The 12,971-nt window shown below is 49.5% G+C and overlaps 1 protein-coding gene across 2 annotated transcripts in view; it reads left to right on the top strand.

Annotated features, from left to right (window-relative positions):
- TTLL9 (tubulin tyrosine ligase like 9) overlaps nucleotides 1-12,971 on the top strand; it is a 50,539-nt gene that overhangs the window by 19,500 nt on the left and 18,068 nt on the right. For both annotated transcript variants that reach the window (XM_061437215.1, XM_061437214.1), the window contains 5 exons: nucleotides 8,544-8,612; nucleotides 9,265-9,339; nucleotides 10,470-10,560; nucleotides 11,607-11,647; nucleotides 12,480-12,567. In XM_061437215.1, coding sequence (XP_061293199.1) covers nucleotides 8,544-8,612; nucleotides 9,265-9,339; nucleotides 10,470-10,560; nucleotides 11,607-11,647; nucleotides 12,480-12,567 — 364 coding nt within the window. The remainder of the gene's footprint in view (nucleotides 1-8,543; nucleotides 8,613-9,264; nucleotides 9,340-10,469; nucleotides 10,561-11,606; nucleotides 11,648-12,479; nucleotides 12,568-12,971) is intronic.

Below are 12,971 nucleotides of genomic sequence, written 5' to 3' on the forward strand. Positions count from 1 at the left end.
GGCCGTGAGAAGGGCTTTGCTTGCGTTGTCCAGGTTCTCATGATGGCCTTTGGGAGGAGGTATTATCTGCCCTGTTTTAAAGATGAGGAGCCTGAGACCTATTTATTCAGGCATCCCACACATGCTCTTTGAGCACCTGCTATGTGCCAGGCACAGAACTGGATGGTGGGGAGATAGCTCTCAGGTAGAGGACACATGTGTGGTTACAGCTGTGGCAAGTGTTGATCAGGAGAATGGTGCCAGCAGAGGAAACAGCAGGAGGACTTCCTCCAGTCCTTCAGCAGGCTTCTCTGAAGAAGTGAGAGATTGGGCTCTGAGGCCAAACCCTTTGGTTCAAATATTAGCTGTGCCACCTGCTAGCTGTGTGACTTCAGGCAGATTACTTAACTTCTCTGAGTCCTGGTTTCCCCATCTGGAAAGTGAGAATTACTATAGCACCTATTGATTGCATAATGTTGTTGTGTCACTAAATGGGTTAACAAAAGTACAGCACATCTTAGGTCCTCACTGAATGATAGTTGTTGTCGTTGTAAGAATTAGTATTCAAAAATGAAAGGAAACAAATTTAAAAGAAAAAGAATTGAGCTTTAATCTGAAGGATACAGAGGAGTCAGCCTGGAGAAGGGCGGAGGTCGGAGCAGTCCGAGAGGAGGGAACTGCAAGCACAAAGGCCTTGCATCTGGAGGGAGTCCTTGGGGGGATCAAGAAAAAAGAGGAGGGCAAGGGTGCCAGAGCTCCTGTCAGCCCCTCAGCCCTTCCTCATACCAGGGCTGGACTCTCAAAACGATGCCACCATAACCTTGAATGGCATTATCAGAGCTCCCCAATATTTTCTGGATTTGGGAACATGCTGTGCCCCAGAAAGGGAGCTGGGGGTGGGGTAGGGAGGGGGCAGTCTTTCTTGTGGCTGAGGACAGGCTAGTGTTGGCTGATACAGATTTAGCTAATATCACAGGTACACGGCACTAGTGGTAAAGAACCTGCCTGCCAGTGCCGGAGACACAGGTTCAGTCCCTGGGTTGGGAAGATCCCCTGGAGGAGGGCATGGCAACTCACTCCAGTACTCTTGCCTGGAGAATCCCATGGACAGAGGAGCCTGGAGGCTACAGTCCATGGGGTCACAAAGAGCCGGACACGACTGAAGCGACATAGGCACACGCACATGAATGGAGGGGAAACTGACAAAAAACAATGGATGCTCCCAAAGGGGACTGAGCCAGGATTTACTCAGGCCTCTTGATGTGTGGCTGGAAGGCTCATCCCCCTCCCTGGGAGAAGGGAAGGCCAGCGAGAAAGGCTTGGAAGGGTGTTAAGCAGAGAAACACTGCAACCCACTGGGGCGGATCCCAGTTCCCAATATTATCTTCTCAGACACATGGTAATTTGTGCTAATTGGGAACAAGCAACTGCACATTAAGTTGATTCCTTTCCCAGCCCCCGGCCTTTGTTAGCAGCAGACACAACGACAGCTGTAATTAAGAGGAGGAATCTTGGCTTCATGTTTGTGTGTGTGTGTCTCCTCTCTCCTGAATCGCTGAGGCTCCCTGTCTAGGGTGTGGGGCGTGGAGAGTGGGTGCTTCTAGTCAGAAGCCTGGGTTCTAATTCTGAGCCACCACTTATGAGCTGTGTGGCCCTGAGCAGGTGACTCAACCCCCCTAAGTCCATTTCTTCATCTGTAAAATGGCCTTAATGGACATACCTGCCTTACAGGGTCATGAGATAATTGAAGTTACATGGGTTGTATACATGAATTGTATAAGCTGTATAAAGTGCTTCGCACTTAGGTGCCCAATAATTGACCATTTTATTGTTATTTCACAGAGTCCAGGCAACACCATTTCTTCCCCCTGCCCCTGAGGAGCACTGGGTCCATGCTTCCCAAATTTGGATGTGCTCACAAATCCTTGGGGATCTGGTTAAAGTGTAGAACCCCTCTCAGCAGGTCTGGATGAGAGTTCAGAATCTGCATTGTTAACCACTCACGGTGATGCCACTGGGGCTGGTTCACAGACAACACTTTGAGTAATGAGACTGTAGAGAAGTAATTCTCACACGTGAGTATCCTCTGGAGAGTTGATTGAAGCACCCACTCTACTGGATTCAGTTAGGCCTGGTGTGGGGCCTGAGAATCTGCATTCCTAACAAATTCCCAAATGGGGCAGTTAGGACTCGCCAAGGAAATAGAACCATTAGGGTGTGTGTGTGTGTGTGTGTGTGTGTGTGTGTGTGTATGTAAGGAATTAGTTCATGAGATATTGTGGGGGCTGGTAAATCTAAACTGTGGTGACGGAAAGCTCAGGCAGGATTTCTGTTACAGTCCTGCAGCAAAATTGTTCTTTTTCCAGAACCCTCGGGTTTTGCTCTTAAGTTCTCATCTAAATGAGTGAAGCTCACCCACATCATCCAGAATGATATTCTGTACTTAAAGTCTACTGATTGTAGATATTAATCACATCTAAAAAATGTCTTCTTAGCAGCATCTAGACAAACGTTTGACCGAACGACTGGGCAGCGTTGCCCAGCCAAGCTGACACATGAAATTAACCATCGCACTGGGTTATAAGGGTACTACTGGTCTGGGTGCCACACTCTGAGAACCAGTGGGCCAGATCATTAGTTCTGGGATCCTGTTGTTTGGATCCCTTTGGTGTTGAGAAATGTTAAAAAATAGGACATTGCCCTAAATTTGGAAATTAGAGGGAGAAAGCCCCTCGAATCCCTCTGTTCTCACAAGGCCTGCCTTTGTGACCCAGCCAGTTGTCATCCACTCATATACCAGGTTTTTCACATCGTTGCTGTGGCCAGGCCAGGTCGGGCAGCGACCAGCCTGCCTTTCCTTCCAGTGTCTCCTGTGCACGGTTCCCTGGGGCCTGCGAGCCTTCATCTTCCTTTTCAGTGGGGGCAGCGCAGGCTTGGAAGGAGAAGGTTGAACTGAGTCAAAAGGGAGCAGACATCCCCCTCGTGTCACCCTACTACATCCACCTGCCAATGCAGGAGACACAGGAGATATGGGTTCGATCCCTGGGTTGGGAAGATCCCCTGGAGGAGGGCATGGCAACCCACTCCAGTATTCTTACATGGAGAATCCCATGGACAGAGGAGGCTGGTGGGATACAGTCCATGAGGTTGCAAAGAACTGGACACGATTTAGTGCACACTTACAGGGATCTGTCTTCCCATCCCATCAGTCTAGTGTATAAATCACCTCAATCCAAACTTTTTTCCACCTAGGCACTCTCTCTCTCCTACCAGCCCAGGCCCTCTGCATTAACAAGGAAATGAACAGGACCCAGCTCATGGGGACCATGCTTGCTCCTCCAGCCTCCCTTGTGTGGCTGGGAGGGCAGATGCTAGCACTCAGGGCCCTGTCTGTCAGTCTCTCTGTGTGTCCACAAAGAGACTTAGTGGTCTGACACTTTACTAAGGGCTGTGAGCATCTGGGGCGACCACTGGGCTGTTCTGGGCTTTGGGGGCCTCTGTCCAAACTATAGGATGGTAAAAATCGAGTTTTAACATTTTCTTATGTGGGTTTACCCCAACCAGGGCTTCTCACCGTTTTCACTGAACTCTCCCAAGAGTTGGGGTGTTTGGGATGGCAGGTAACAGAAAGCCCCAACTCACAGCAGCTCAGACAAGGAGGCACAGGTTCTGAACTGTTCTCATGCCTCGTGTCTCTTTAGCATCTGGTGAAGTGTGTGGACCCCATCACAGGACAGGGTTTTTAGAAGCCTGGCATAGAGGGTGTCTGACTGTAAAAGAAAGCAACTATGCTGTAAAACAGTCACCAACTGTGTTAGTCTGGGTCCTCTGAAAAATAGACGCCAAGACAAGATTCAACAGGCCAGAGTGTGGCCTGTGGGACAAGGGGGAGGGAGCCGGGAGAGGCTAGGGGTGCTGATACCCCACCACGTCTGACCCCAGTGAGGGAGAGAGTGAAGGAAGGGTGGCTGAGGGGAGCTCAGCGAGGCCTCAAGCCCAATTTGTTGTCAGAAGTCCCTTGTGTCCCAGGAGTGGGCCAGCCTTCGTGTCCCTGCATCCTCATCACTGGCCTGGCCAACAGGGCTGGGCTTCACTGCAGTCCTGCAGTCAGAGTCCTGTGGGCACTTCTCACCGGGCAGCCACAAACTATTAACACATTCCTTATGCTGCAGGAGTATATGTGCTGTCCATTAACAATTAAAGAGAGTCTAGCAGCAGGCCCGATTGTTACCATAATTTCGAGGTTGTAACGAGTATAAACAGTATTTGGAGACAGTTGTAATGCGATATGAAAATAACTGTGATTTCTTTTGAGACCCAAATCACAGGCCTGGCTAACACTGTTAGGATTTCATGCCTGCATTTATAATGGAAGGAAACATGAAAATCTAGTCATGGGTTAATGAAAATAAAGATGAAAAATTTTCCTCATTCAAATTTACAGACCCCAGGGAATTTCTTTTGATGATGGAAGGTCGAATCCAGGGTTGGTTCGTTAGGCTGTTCTACATTATCATCTACTCCCAGTTCAGTGGGCTGACTGCTCCTCTCAGTCACAACAAGGCTGCTGCAGCCCTAACCCACCCCCTCACATCTCCACCTGCCACGGGAATAAGGGAATACCCTGGTTTTGTGGCCTTTAGAAGAAGACACAAATTCCCAGAAGTCACCACGGCAGACTTCCTTCCCCTGGCATCTTGCCAGCTCACACCTGAACCAATCATGTGGCAGAGGCATGGAACCACTCTGAGAGCTCAGACCTCCCCAGAGGGCAGGGCCACAGGGAAGAGGAGACCCAAATGAGGTTCCATTGGCAAGGAAAGAGAATGGTTGCTGGGGAGACCACCAACCACATCTGCAACACCCACTGAATATGACCCCTGATGAATGGCCCCCAGGGGCATAGCAGGGGGAGGAAGGGGGTGAAGGGCTGTGAGCGGCTGCAGATCAGATCAGATCAGATCAGTCGCTCAGTCATGTCTGACTCTTTGCAACCCCATGAATCGCAGCATGCCAGGCCTCCCTGTCCATCACCAACTCCCGGAGTTCACTCAGACTCATGTCCATCGAGTCAGTGATGCCATCCAGCCATCTCATCCTCTGTCGTCCCCTTTTCCTCTTGCCCCCAATCCCTCCCAGCATCACAGTCTTTTCCAGTGAGTCAACTCTTCGCATGAGGTGGCCAAAGTACTGGAGTTTCAGCTTTATCATCATTCCTTCCAAAGAAATCCCAGGGCTGATCTCCTTCAGAATGGACTGGTTGGATCTCCTTGCAGTCCAAGGGACTCTCAAGAGTCTTCTCCAACACCACAGTTCAAAAGCATCAATTCTTCGGCGTTCAGCCTTCTTCACAGTCCAACTCTCACATCCATACATGACCACAGGAAAAACCATAGCCTTGGCTAGACGAACCCTTGTTGGCAAAGTAATGTCTCTGCTTTTGAATATGCTATCTAGGTTGGTCATAACTTTCCTTCCAAGGAGTAAGCGTCTTTTAATTTCATGGCTGCAGTAACCATCTGCAGTGATTTTGGAGCCCAGAAAAATAAAGTCTGACACTGTTTCCACCGTTCCCCATCTATTTCCCATGAAGTGATGGGGCCAGATGCCATGATCTTCGTTTTCTGAATGTTGAGCTTTAAGCCAACTTTTTCACTCTCCACTTTCACCTTCATCAAGAGGCTTTTTAGTTCCTCTTCACTTTCTGCCATAAGGGTGGTGTCATCTGCATATCTTAGGTTATTGATTTTTCTCCCGGCAATCTTGATTCCAGCTTGTGTTTCTTCCAGTCCAGCGTTTCTCATGATGTACTCTGCATATAAGTTAAATAAGCAGGGTGACAATATACAGCCTTGACGTACTCCTTTTCCTATTTGGAACCAGTCTGTTGTTCCGTGTCCAGTTCTAACTGTTGCTTCCTGACCTGCATACAGATTTCTCAAGAGGCAGATCAGGTGGTCTGGTATTCCCATCTCTTTCAGAATTTTCCACAGTTGATTGTGATCCACACAGTCAAAGGCTTTGGCATAATCAATAAAGCAGAAATAGATGTTTTTCTGGAACTCTCTTGCTTTTTCTATGATCCAGCGGATGTTGGCAATTTGATCTCTGGCTCCTCTGCCTTTTCTAAAACCAGCTTGAACATCAGGAAGTTCACGGTTCACATATTGCTGAAGCCTGGCTTGGAGAATTTTGAGCATTACTTTACTAGCGTGTGAGATGAGTGCAATTGTGCAGTAGTTTGAGTATTCTTTGGCATTGCCTTTCTTTGGGATTGGAATGAAAACTGACCTTTTCCAGTCTGTGAGTGGCTACAGGTGATACAAAATCAAACGGGTTCATTTTAGTAATCCACTTGTATTGTTTTCCAATCAAAAACATGAAAGTGAAAGTGAAAGTCATTCAGTCGTGTCCAACTCTTTGTGATCCCCATGGACTGTAGAGTTCATGGAATTCTTCAGGCCAGAATACTGGAGTGGGTAGCCTTTCCCTTCTCCAGGGGATCTTCCCAACCTAGGGATTGAACCCAGGTCTCCCACATTGCAGGTGGATTTTTTACCAACTGAGCCACAAGGGAAGCCCAATCAATAGCATATCTTTAAATAAAAATACCATAAAAATATCTTCTTCCCGATTCATCAGGTAACACTGATGCTCCCAGAAGTGACACCATGTTTATCACCTAATTCTGCATACTCCCTCACATTTTGCAGGAGCTGAGTGAGCACTAGGCTTGTGAAACAGATTTAACAAGCCTGGATTTGTCACCTACAAGCTAGGTAACTTTGAGCAGAGGGCTTGACCTCTCTGTCCCTTGGTTTCCTTGGCTGCAAAATGGGGATATTAATGCCTACATACAAGTTTTTTGAAACGCTTTAATGAGGACTTGAGTGTGAAACCTGTGTGCCTGGTTCATCGCTGAGACATATTAGCTGCTAACATCATTGTTAGGAACTGTTCCCCTAAATTTTGGTTTCTGTTGCTTCATTCCAAAACTCAGAGGCTTGAAACAACAGTCATCTCTGATGTAGCTCACAAGCCTCCAAGCTGGGCTTGTGGCTGCTCCAGCATTTTTCAAGGCAGCTTTACCGAGGGCTGGAGAATTTACTGCCAAGCTGGCTCACTAGCTCAGCTGGCAAGTTGGTACTGGCTGCTGGCCGGGAGCTCAGCCAGGGTTGAGGGCTAGAAGACTCAGTTGCCCTTCACATGGGCCTCTCCATGTGCCCTGAACTTCCTCACAGCATGGTGGCTGGGTTCCCAGGGTGACCATCCTCCAAGAGAAAGCATGTGGAAGCTGTGCTGCGTTTTATGACCTAGTATTGAAACTCACACAGGATCGCTTCTGCTGTACATAAAAATAGCTGAGACAGTCCTATAGGCTCACATAGATTCAAGGAGAAGGGACAGCTATTTCTGCTCTTGATGGAAGGTGCAGGGTAATAAGGTTGTGGAAGACATATGGGACTGGGAATATCATGATTGTTTTTGGAAATAACAGTCTGGCAGGCTAGATATTAGATGATTTCCAGTCTCAACCACCCTGATAAATCACCATGCAGGAAGTTTATTCTCCACTCTTTAGGATTCTTCCCTTAGGAGGATATCTTCTGGAATAGGCATGTCAGTGACAGCTCTGTCCATCTCACACTGTATAAAGAGCTTCTCTTTAACCAGCTGGGCCATGCTCCAAGAAGATGAGAACGAAATGAGAATTTGCACAGGCTGGGTGCATTTATGCTGGAGAAAAACGACTCTGGATCACCTGTTCAATGGCTGCAAATAATTAAAAAGGGCTGTTCTGGGGTCTAGAAGTCAGATTTGTTCTAGGAGGCCCTTGAGGCCAGTACCAGGCAGATAGATTTTAGCCCAACACAGATTAAGCTGTGAAAGTCCATGAGGTCTAGGTTATTGCTATAGCATAAAGCCAAGCATACCTATTACGTACCTGTTGGATGACTGCCTAATACAGCTATCCTGCCATGGAATGGGCTATCTAGGGGCGGGGGAGGGTAGTGAGCTCCCTGGCTTTGTGAATGTGCAAGGTCAGGCAGGTGACCTGTAGAGGGATGTTGCAGAGTGGGCAATGTCTTTGGTGCCTCCTGCTCTGCATGATGTTAAAGATACTCCCAACCCTGAGACTCTGAAGCTTTGAATTATCTATACTGGAATTCAGTAAAGGCAGACTGACTTCAGTATTAGCTGAAGCAAAATCTAATTAGGAAGGCAAATTGATTTCCAAAAAAAGAATTGGATGATATGTTCCCAGGACTGTTAGAAATGGCTTTTTAATTGTCTGCTCCTTTGTATTATTCATGCAATTGTGTGCCTTTGTGAACCAAGTCTCTCACTTTCTTCCCTACTTCCCTCCCTCCCACCCGCCAGACTTAACACCTTCTCTGTCCCAACCCCTTCAAGGCTGCACTGGGCCAATCCTTGGGGACAGCTGCGAGGCCCACAAAGGAGTTGGAGTCAGAGAAATGCTGGGGAAGGGCCCCAGGTCCAGGGGCCCATAGGGAACCACATGGAGCTAAGAGCCAATCTTTCTGCCCTCACCCCCACCTCAGGTAGCCCGGTCACAGGGGAAGGGCATCTTCCTCTTCCGGAGGCTGAAGGACATCATGGACTGGAAGAAGGTGAGCTTACCTCTCCCCCTTCCTCCCCACACCCTCCTTTGCCCCCTTGCAAGGATCAGGGGCCCCTCCTCCTCACACTCAATGCTCGGAGGGCTGGCAAAGGAGCTCTGCCCACAGGCCTGCCCATGGGTGCAGGGTCTCTGGAGCCAAATTGCCTGGGTTCAAATCCTGACCTTACTACTTCTTAGCTGTGTGAGCTTGGGCAAGTTATTTCACTTTTTGGTGCTCCCAGTAAATCAGGATAGTAAAGTACCCGTTGAAGATAGGATGAGTTAGTGTGTCTAAGAGAACAGTATGCTCTTTTCCTGGGCCTCTGACTCATCTGGCTGGGGGAGTTTGACTAATTGTTCCTCCGGCTCCTGGACTAAGCCTGAAGCAGCCCTCTCCCTGCCCCCCAACCCAAGCCTGTCTTGGCGCAGGAATCTGTATAATAGAAATGCTGGCCCACCCTGTCTCCACCGTTCAGCAGCTCTGTGGTCTTGGGGAAAGCGCCGAACCCCTCTGAACCTGAAAGATGGTAATGGTGCAGGCTGCGTGACAGGAGCAGGCTGTCACCACCCGTGCCTATGTGCCAGTGGGCTCGCAGCAGGGGCACAATAAATGAATTGCCCCTCCTCACTGTGTGTCCCTGTTCCTCCCATGAAACTGTCAGGGCACCGCTGGGAAGAAGCTCACCAGCCTGGAGGCCCAGCCGGCCCGAAACACTGTCAACCCCTCTGGAAGCCATGTGAGTATAGGTGTGGGTGGCCCTGGACCCCAGAAAGAGAAGAACTGGCAGTTTTGATGGAGAAGCAAATCTTCAGGGTGGGGGTGATGGTAGATGTAGAAAATTCTGCCCTTGGGCCCAGATGACCTCACCAAGCATGTGACATTTGCCCTGGGGCCTCACAAGGTTACCGTGAAGGGGACAATGGGTGGGAAAGGGCTTTGCAGATGGTGAGGTGAAAAGGCCTGAATTGGGCTGGCTGCAAAGAATCCGCAGGAAGAGAAGGGAGAGGAATGTCCTTGGAGGCCCGGGTGGTACTCCAGCAGCACCATCAATGGGACTTTCTCCAGTGGGGGGAATGGCACACGCTCGTGCTCTCTAATGTCCTGACCACTAGTGACATGTTAATATCCAGACAATGGAAATGAGGCTAGGGCAACTTGAAAGGCTGGACTTTTAATTTATTTCCTCTTTGACTATGATAAAATATACATAAAATTTTTCAGTTTAGCCTTATTTAAGTGTGCAATTCAATGGCATTAAGTACATTCATAGTTTTGTGCAAACTGTGTTCCATTTCTGGAACTTTTTCATCTTCCCCAGCTGAACCTTGTACCCATTAAACACTAACTCCTGCCCCGCTGCCCCCAACCCCTGACAGCCGCCTTCCTACCTTCTGTCTCAGAATTTCACTACTCTCACCTCGTGGAAGTGGAATCAGACAAGATTTGTCCGTTTAGGTCTGGCTTATTTCACTTAGCATGATGCCTCCGAATTTCATCCTTACTGTCACATGTAATATCATTTCCTTTTAATCAATTTAAAATATAAATGTACATAGCCACATGTGACTGGTAGCTGCCTTATTGGACAGCACAGATTTGGATGTTAAATGCCCAGGCTCTGGGCCCAGCCTGTGTGAGACAACTTCCCAGCTGTACCACCCATCAGCTGTGTGACCTTGGGCAAGTCACTCCCCCTCTCTGTGCTTCAGTTTCTCATCTATAAAATGGTGATAACATTAGTACTTTCCTGACAGGGTTGATCTGAGGATCAGATCATATACCCAAAGTAGAGTGCCTAACACAGTGCCTCTTACACAGGAAATGCTCCCCCCCCAAAATGTTAATAACAATTATTGTTACAACTAGGACACAAGAAGTTCTGATGACCAGAAAGATGAAATTCCCGTGGAGAACTATGTAGCTCAGCGTTACATCGAAAATCCCTACTTGATAGGAGGTGAGATGTGCGTCTCTGCTCCCTGCGCTTCTACAGGATGGTTGGTTGGTTAGTCAGTCAACAAGCCTGGATCAGCAGCCAGTCATGGGCTCAGCCTGCTGCCAGGCATGATTGGATGCAAAGATGGAACCCTGTCCTGCAGGGTCTTGACCAAGAGGGGCCAGTGCTCTGAAGGGGCCCCATGGAATAGCATTAATATCACTTGCCCCCTCTCACTTCCTCAGGCATTGTCCTTCCTTGGGGACTTCCGTGGGTCTCTCCTCCGCCCCTCCCTCCCCCAGTGACCCCCATCCTCTTCATGACTTTAATCACCACCCAGATCCCGTGACTCCCAGATTTCTGTCTCCGGCTAAGACCTTGCTCCACACCACAGACCCTGATGTCCCACAGTCTGTGACATGCCCTTGCGAGCATCTCTCTGCAGATCAAACCCAACAAGACTAAAATCCAGCCTTGTCCTCCCCTTACCATCTGGCTTACCCCTCAGCCTCCCTACCTGGGGACAGAACTGTCCTCCCCTCACCAAGCCAGAAGGTGGAGACTATTCTGGAAACGTCCCTCTCTTCTCCTCCCACATATGGTTCTTCATCAAGGCTCCACGCAGCTCTTGAACCTGGCTGGCCGGCTCCATACCCAGTTCTGGCCACTGACCTCTCCTTCCTCGCTGACGCCCATGGCTCTGGTCCCCTTTGCTCTATTCCACACACAGTCGCCAGGGGGGTCAGACACCCCTCAGTGGCTTCCCATGGTTGCTGGAACAAGACCCCAAAACTGCTCAGAAACCGGCCCCTGCTGACCTCACTGACCTTGTCTCCTTGCACTCTGCCCTTGGACCAAGCCCCCTTTGTCCCCTCTGAAACTCTGTTCAGGCAGCGCCTCCCCCCTGAAGGCCCCACCTACTCTGGGCTAGGCAGGCACGTGGCACCTCCTGTGGTTTTATTGGGATTCACATTGGCCTGTCCACTGCCATCTCCCACAAACCTAGCTCGGCACTGGACACACCATCGGTATTTGTTATGCCAATTCATTCTCCCCTTGCTTGACAGGCCGCAAGTTTGACCTGCGTGTCTACGTGCTGGTGATGTCTGTGAGTGACCAAGACAGGTGCTCTCTCCTAGGGGCGGGGGCGGGGCAGCTGGCCCAGGGGACAGGACAGCCATTCTGGGGGCACCCGTGTGAGCTGTCTGGTTTTACCTGCCTGGGAGACCCCAGGGGGTGGTCAACCGATCCAAGCTTCGCCATCTCAGAGGCCGCAGTATCTGGATCATCTCTGCCTTCCTTCTCCGTTCAGTCATCCGTGGTAACCACAGCCAACATTTATTGAGCACCTACTAAGTACCAGGCCCAGTATTTAGCAGATTTTCTTTCTTTCAGTCCTTCTAATTAACCAGGGAGGTAGGTTCTTTTGTTTGCTTCATTTTACAGATAAGGAGATAGATCAGACAGGTTGAGCAACTTGCTCGAGGTCACACAGCTGTGAGTGGCAGAGCAGGGATTCGGATCCTGACAACGGACTCTCTTAACCAAACAGCTGCTGTACTCCCTCCACCCATGCATTCAACACTTAAACCTTCATGGTACAATATGCTGGGCACAGGACATCGGAGCGTCTAAGACAGGCTCGGCCCCTGCCCTCCTGGAGCTCACCGTCTGGCGGGTGTCACTTGTGGTGGTGGAGCAGAGGAAAGGCCCGTTAATTTTGTTCCCTTCTGCATCTCTCCATACCCACTCCTACCCGCTGGAAAGAGGGGGTCGAATCAGAAGGCTGATATTTGGGCAGATTCTTGCAGGATGATGTGGGAAAGAAGGCAGAGCATTTCAGATGGAGGAAACAGCAGGTGCAAAAGCCAGGAGGTGTGAAAGTGCTGGAATTGATCCTCCTTCCCTTTTCTCTCTCTCCATTCCCACCTCCCCCATAGTACATCCCACTGCGGGCCTGGCTGTACCGGGATGGCTTCGCCCGATTCTCCAACACCCGCTTCACACTGAACAGCATCGATGACCAGTGTATCCTAGGATTCCCCCACCCGCCCCCAGCATCTTCCAGGCACCCTGCCCTTCCCGTCCTCTGGCTGGTCCTGAAATAACTTATTCATTCCATAGATGTCAAACTCCCATCAGGGCATAGGAGATACAGCAGTGAAAAAAACAGCCCTGGTCCCTTCCCTCAGGGAACTTACAGTCTTGAGGGGGTGGGAGATCCCCCAGTGACCTGAGGGAAACAGTCCTGCTATGCTCATAGCAACTCACCCCAAGCATCCTTGCTTGATCGTCATTTCACATTGATTTGATTCATAGGATTGGACTTGTTGAGCCCCTTTGGAAAATGTTCACATCCCTTTATGTGCCTAGTCACTGACTCACTCATTCACTCGAATACAGTGCCTTTTCTACCAAATTGGCAGATACGA

The sequence above is a fragment of the Bos javanicus genome, chromosome 13 (genome assembly GCF_032452875.1).
Source record: "Bos javanicus breed banteng chromosome 13, ARS-OSU_banteng_1.0, whole genome shotgun sequence".
NCBI classification, from domain to species: domain Eukaryota; kingdom Metazoa; phylum Chordata; class Mammalia; order Artiodactyla; family Bovidae; genus Bos; species Bos javanicus.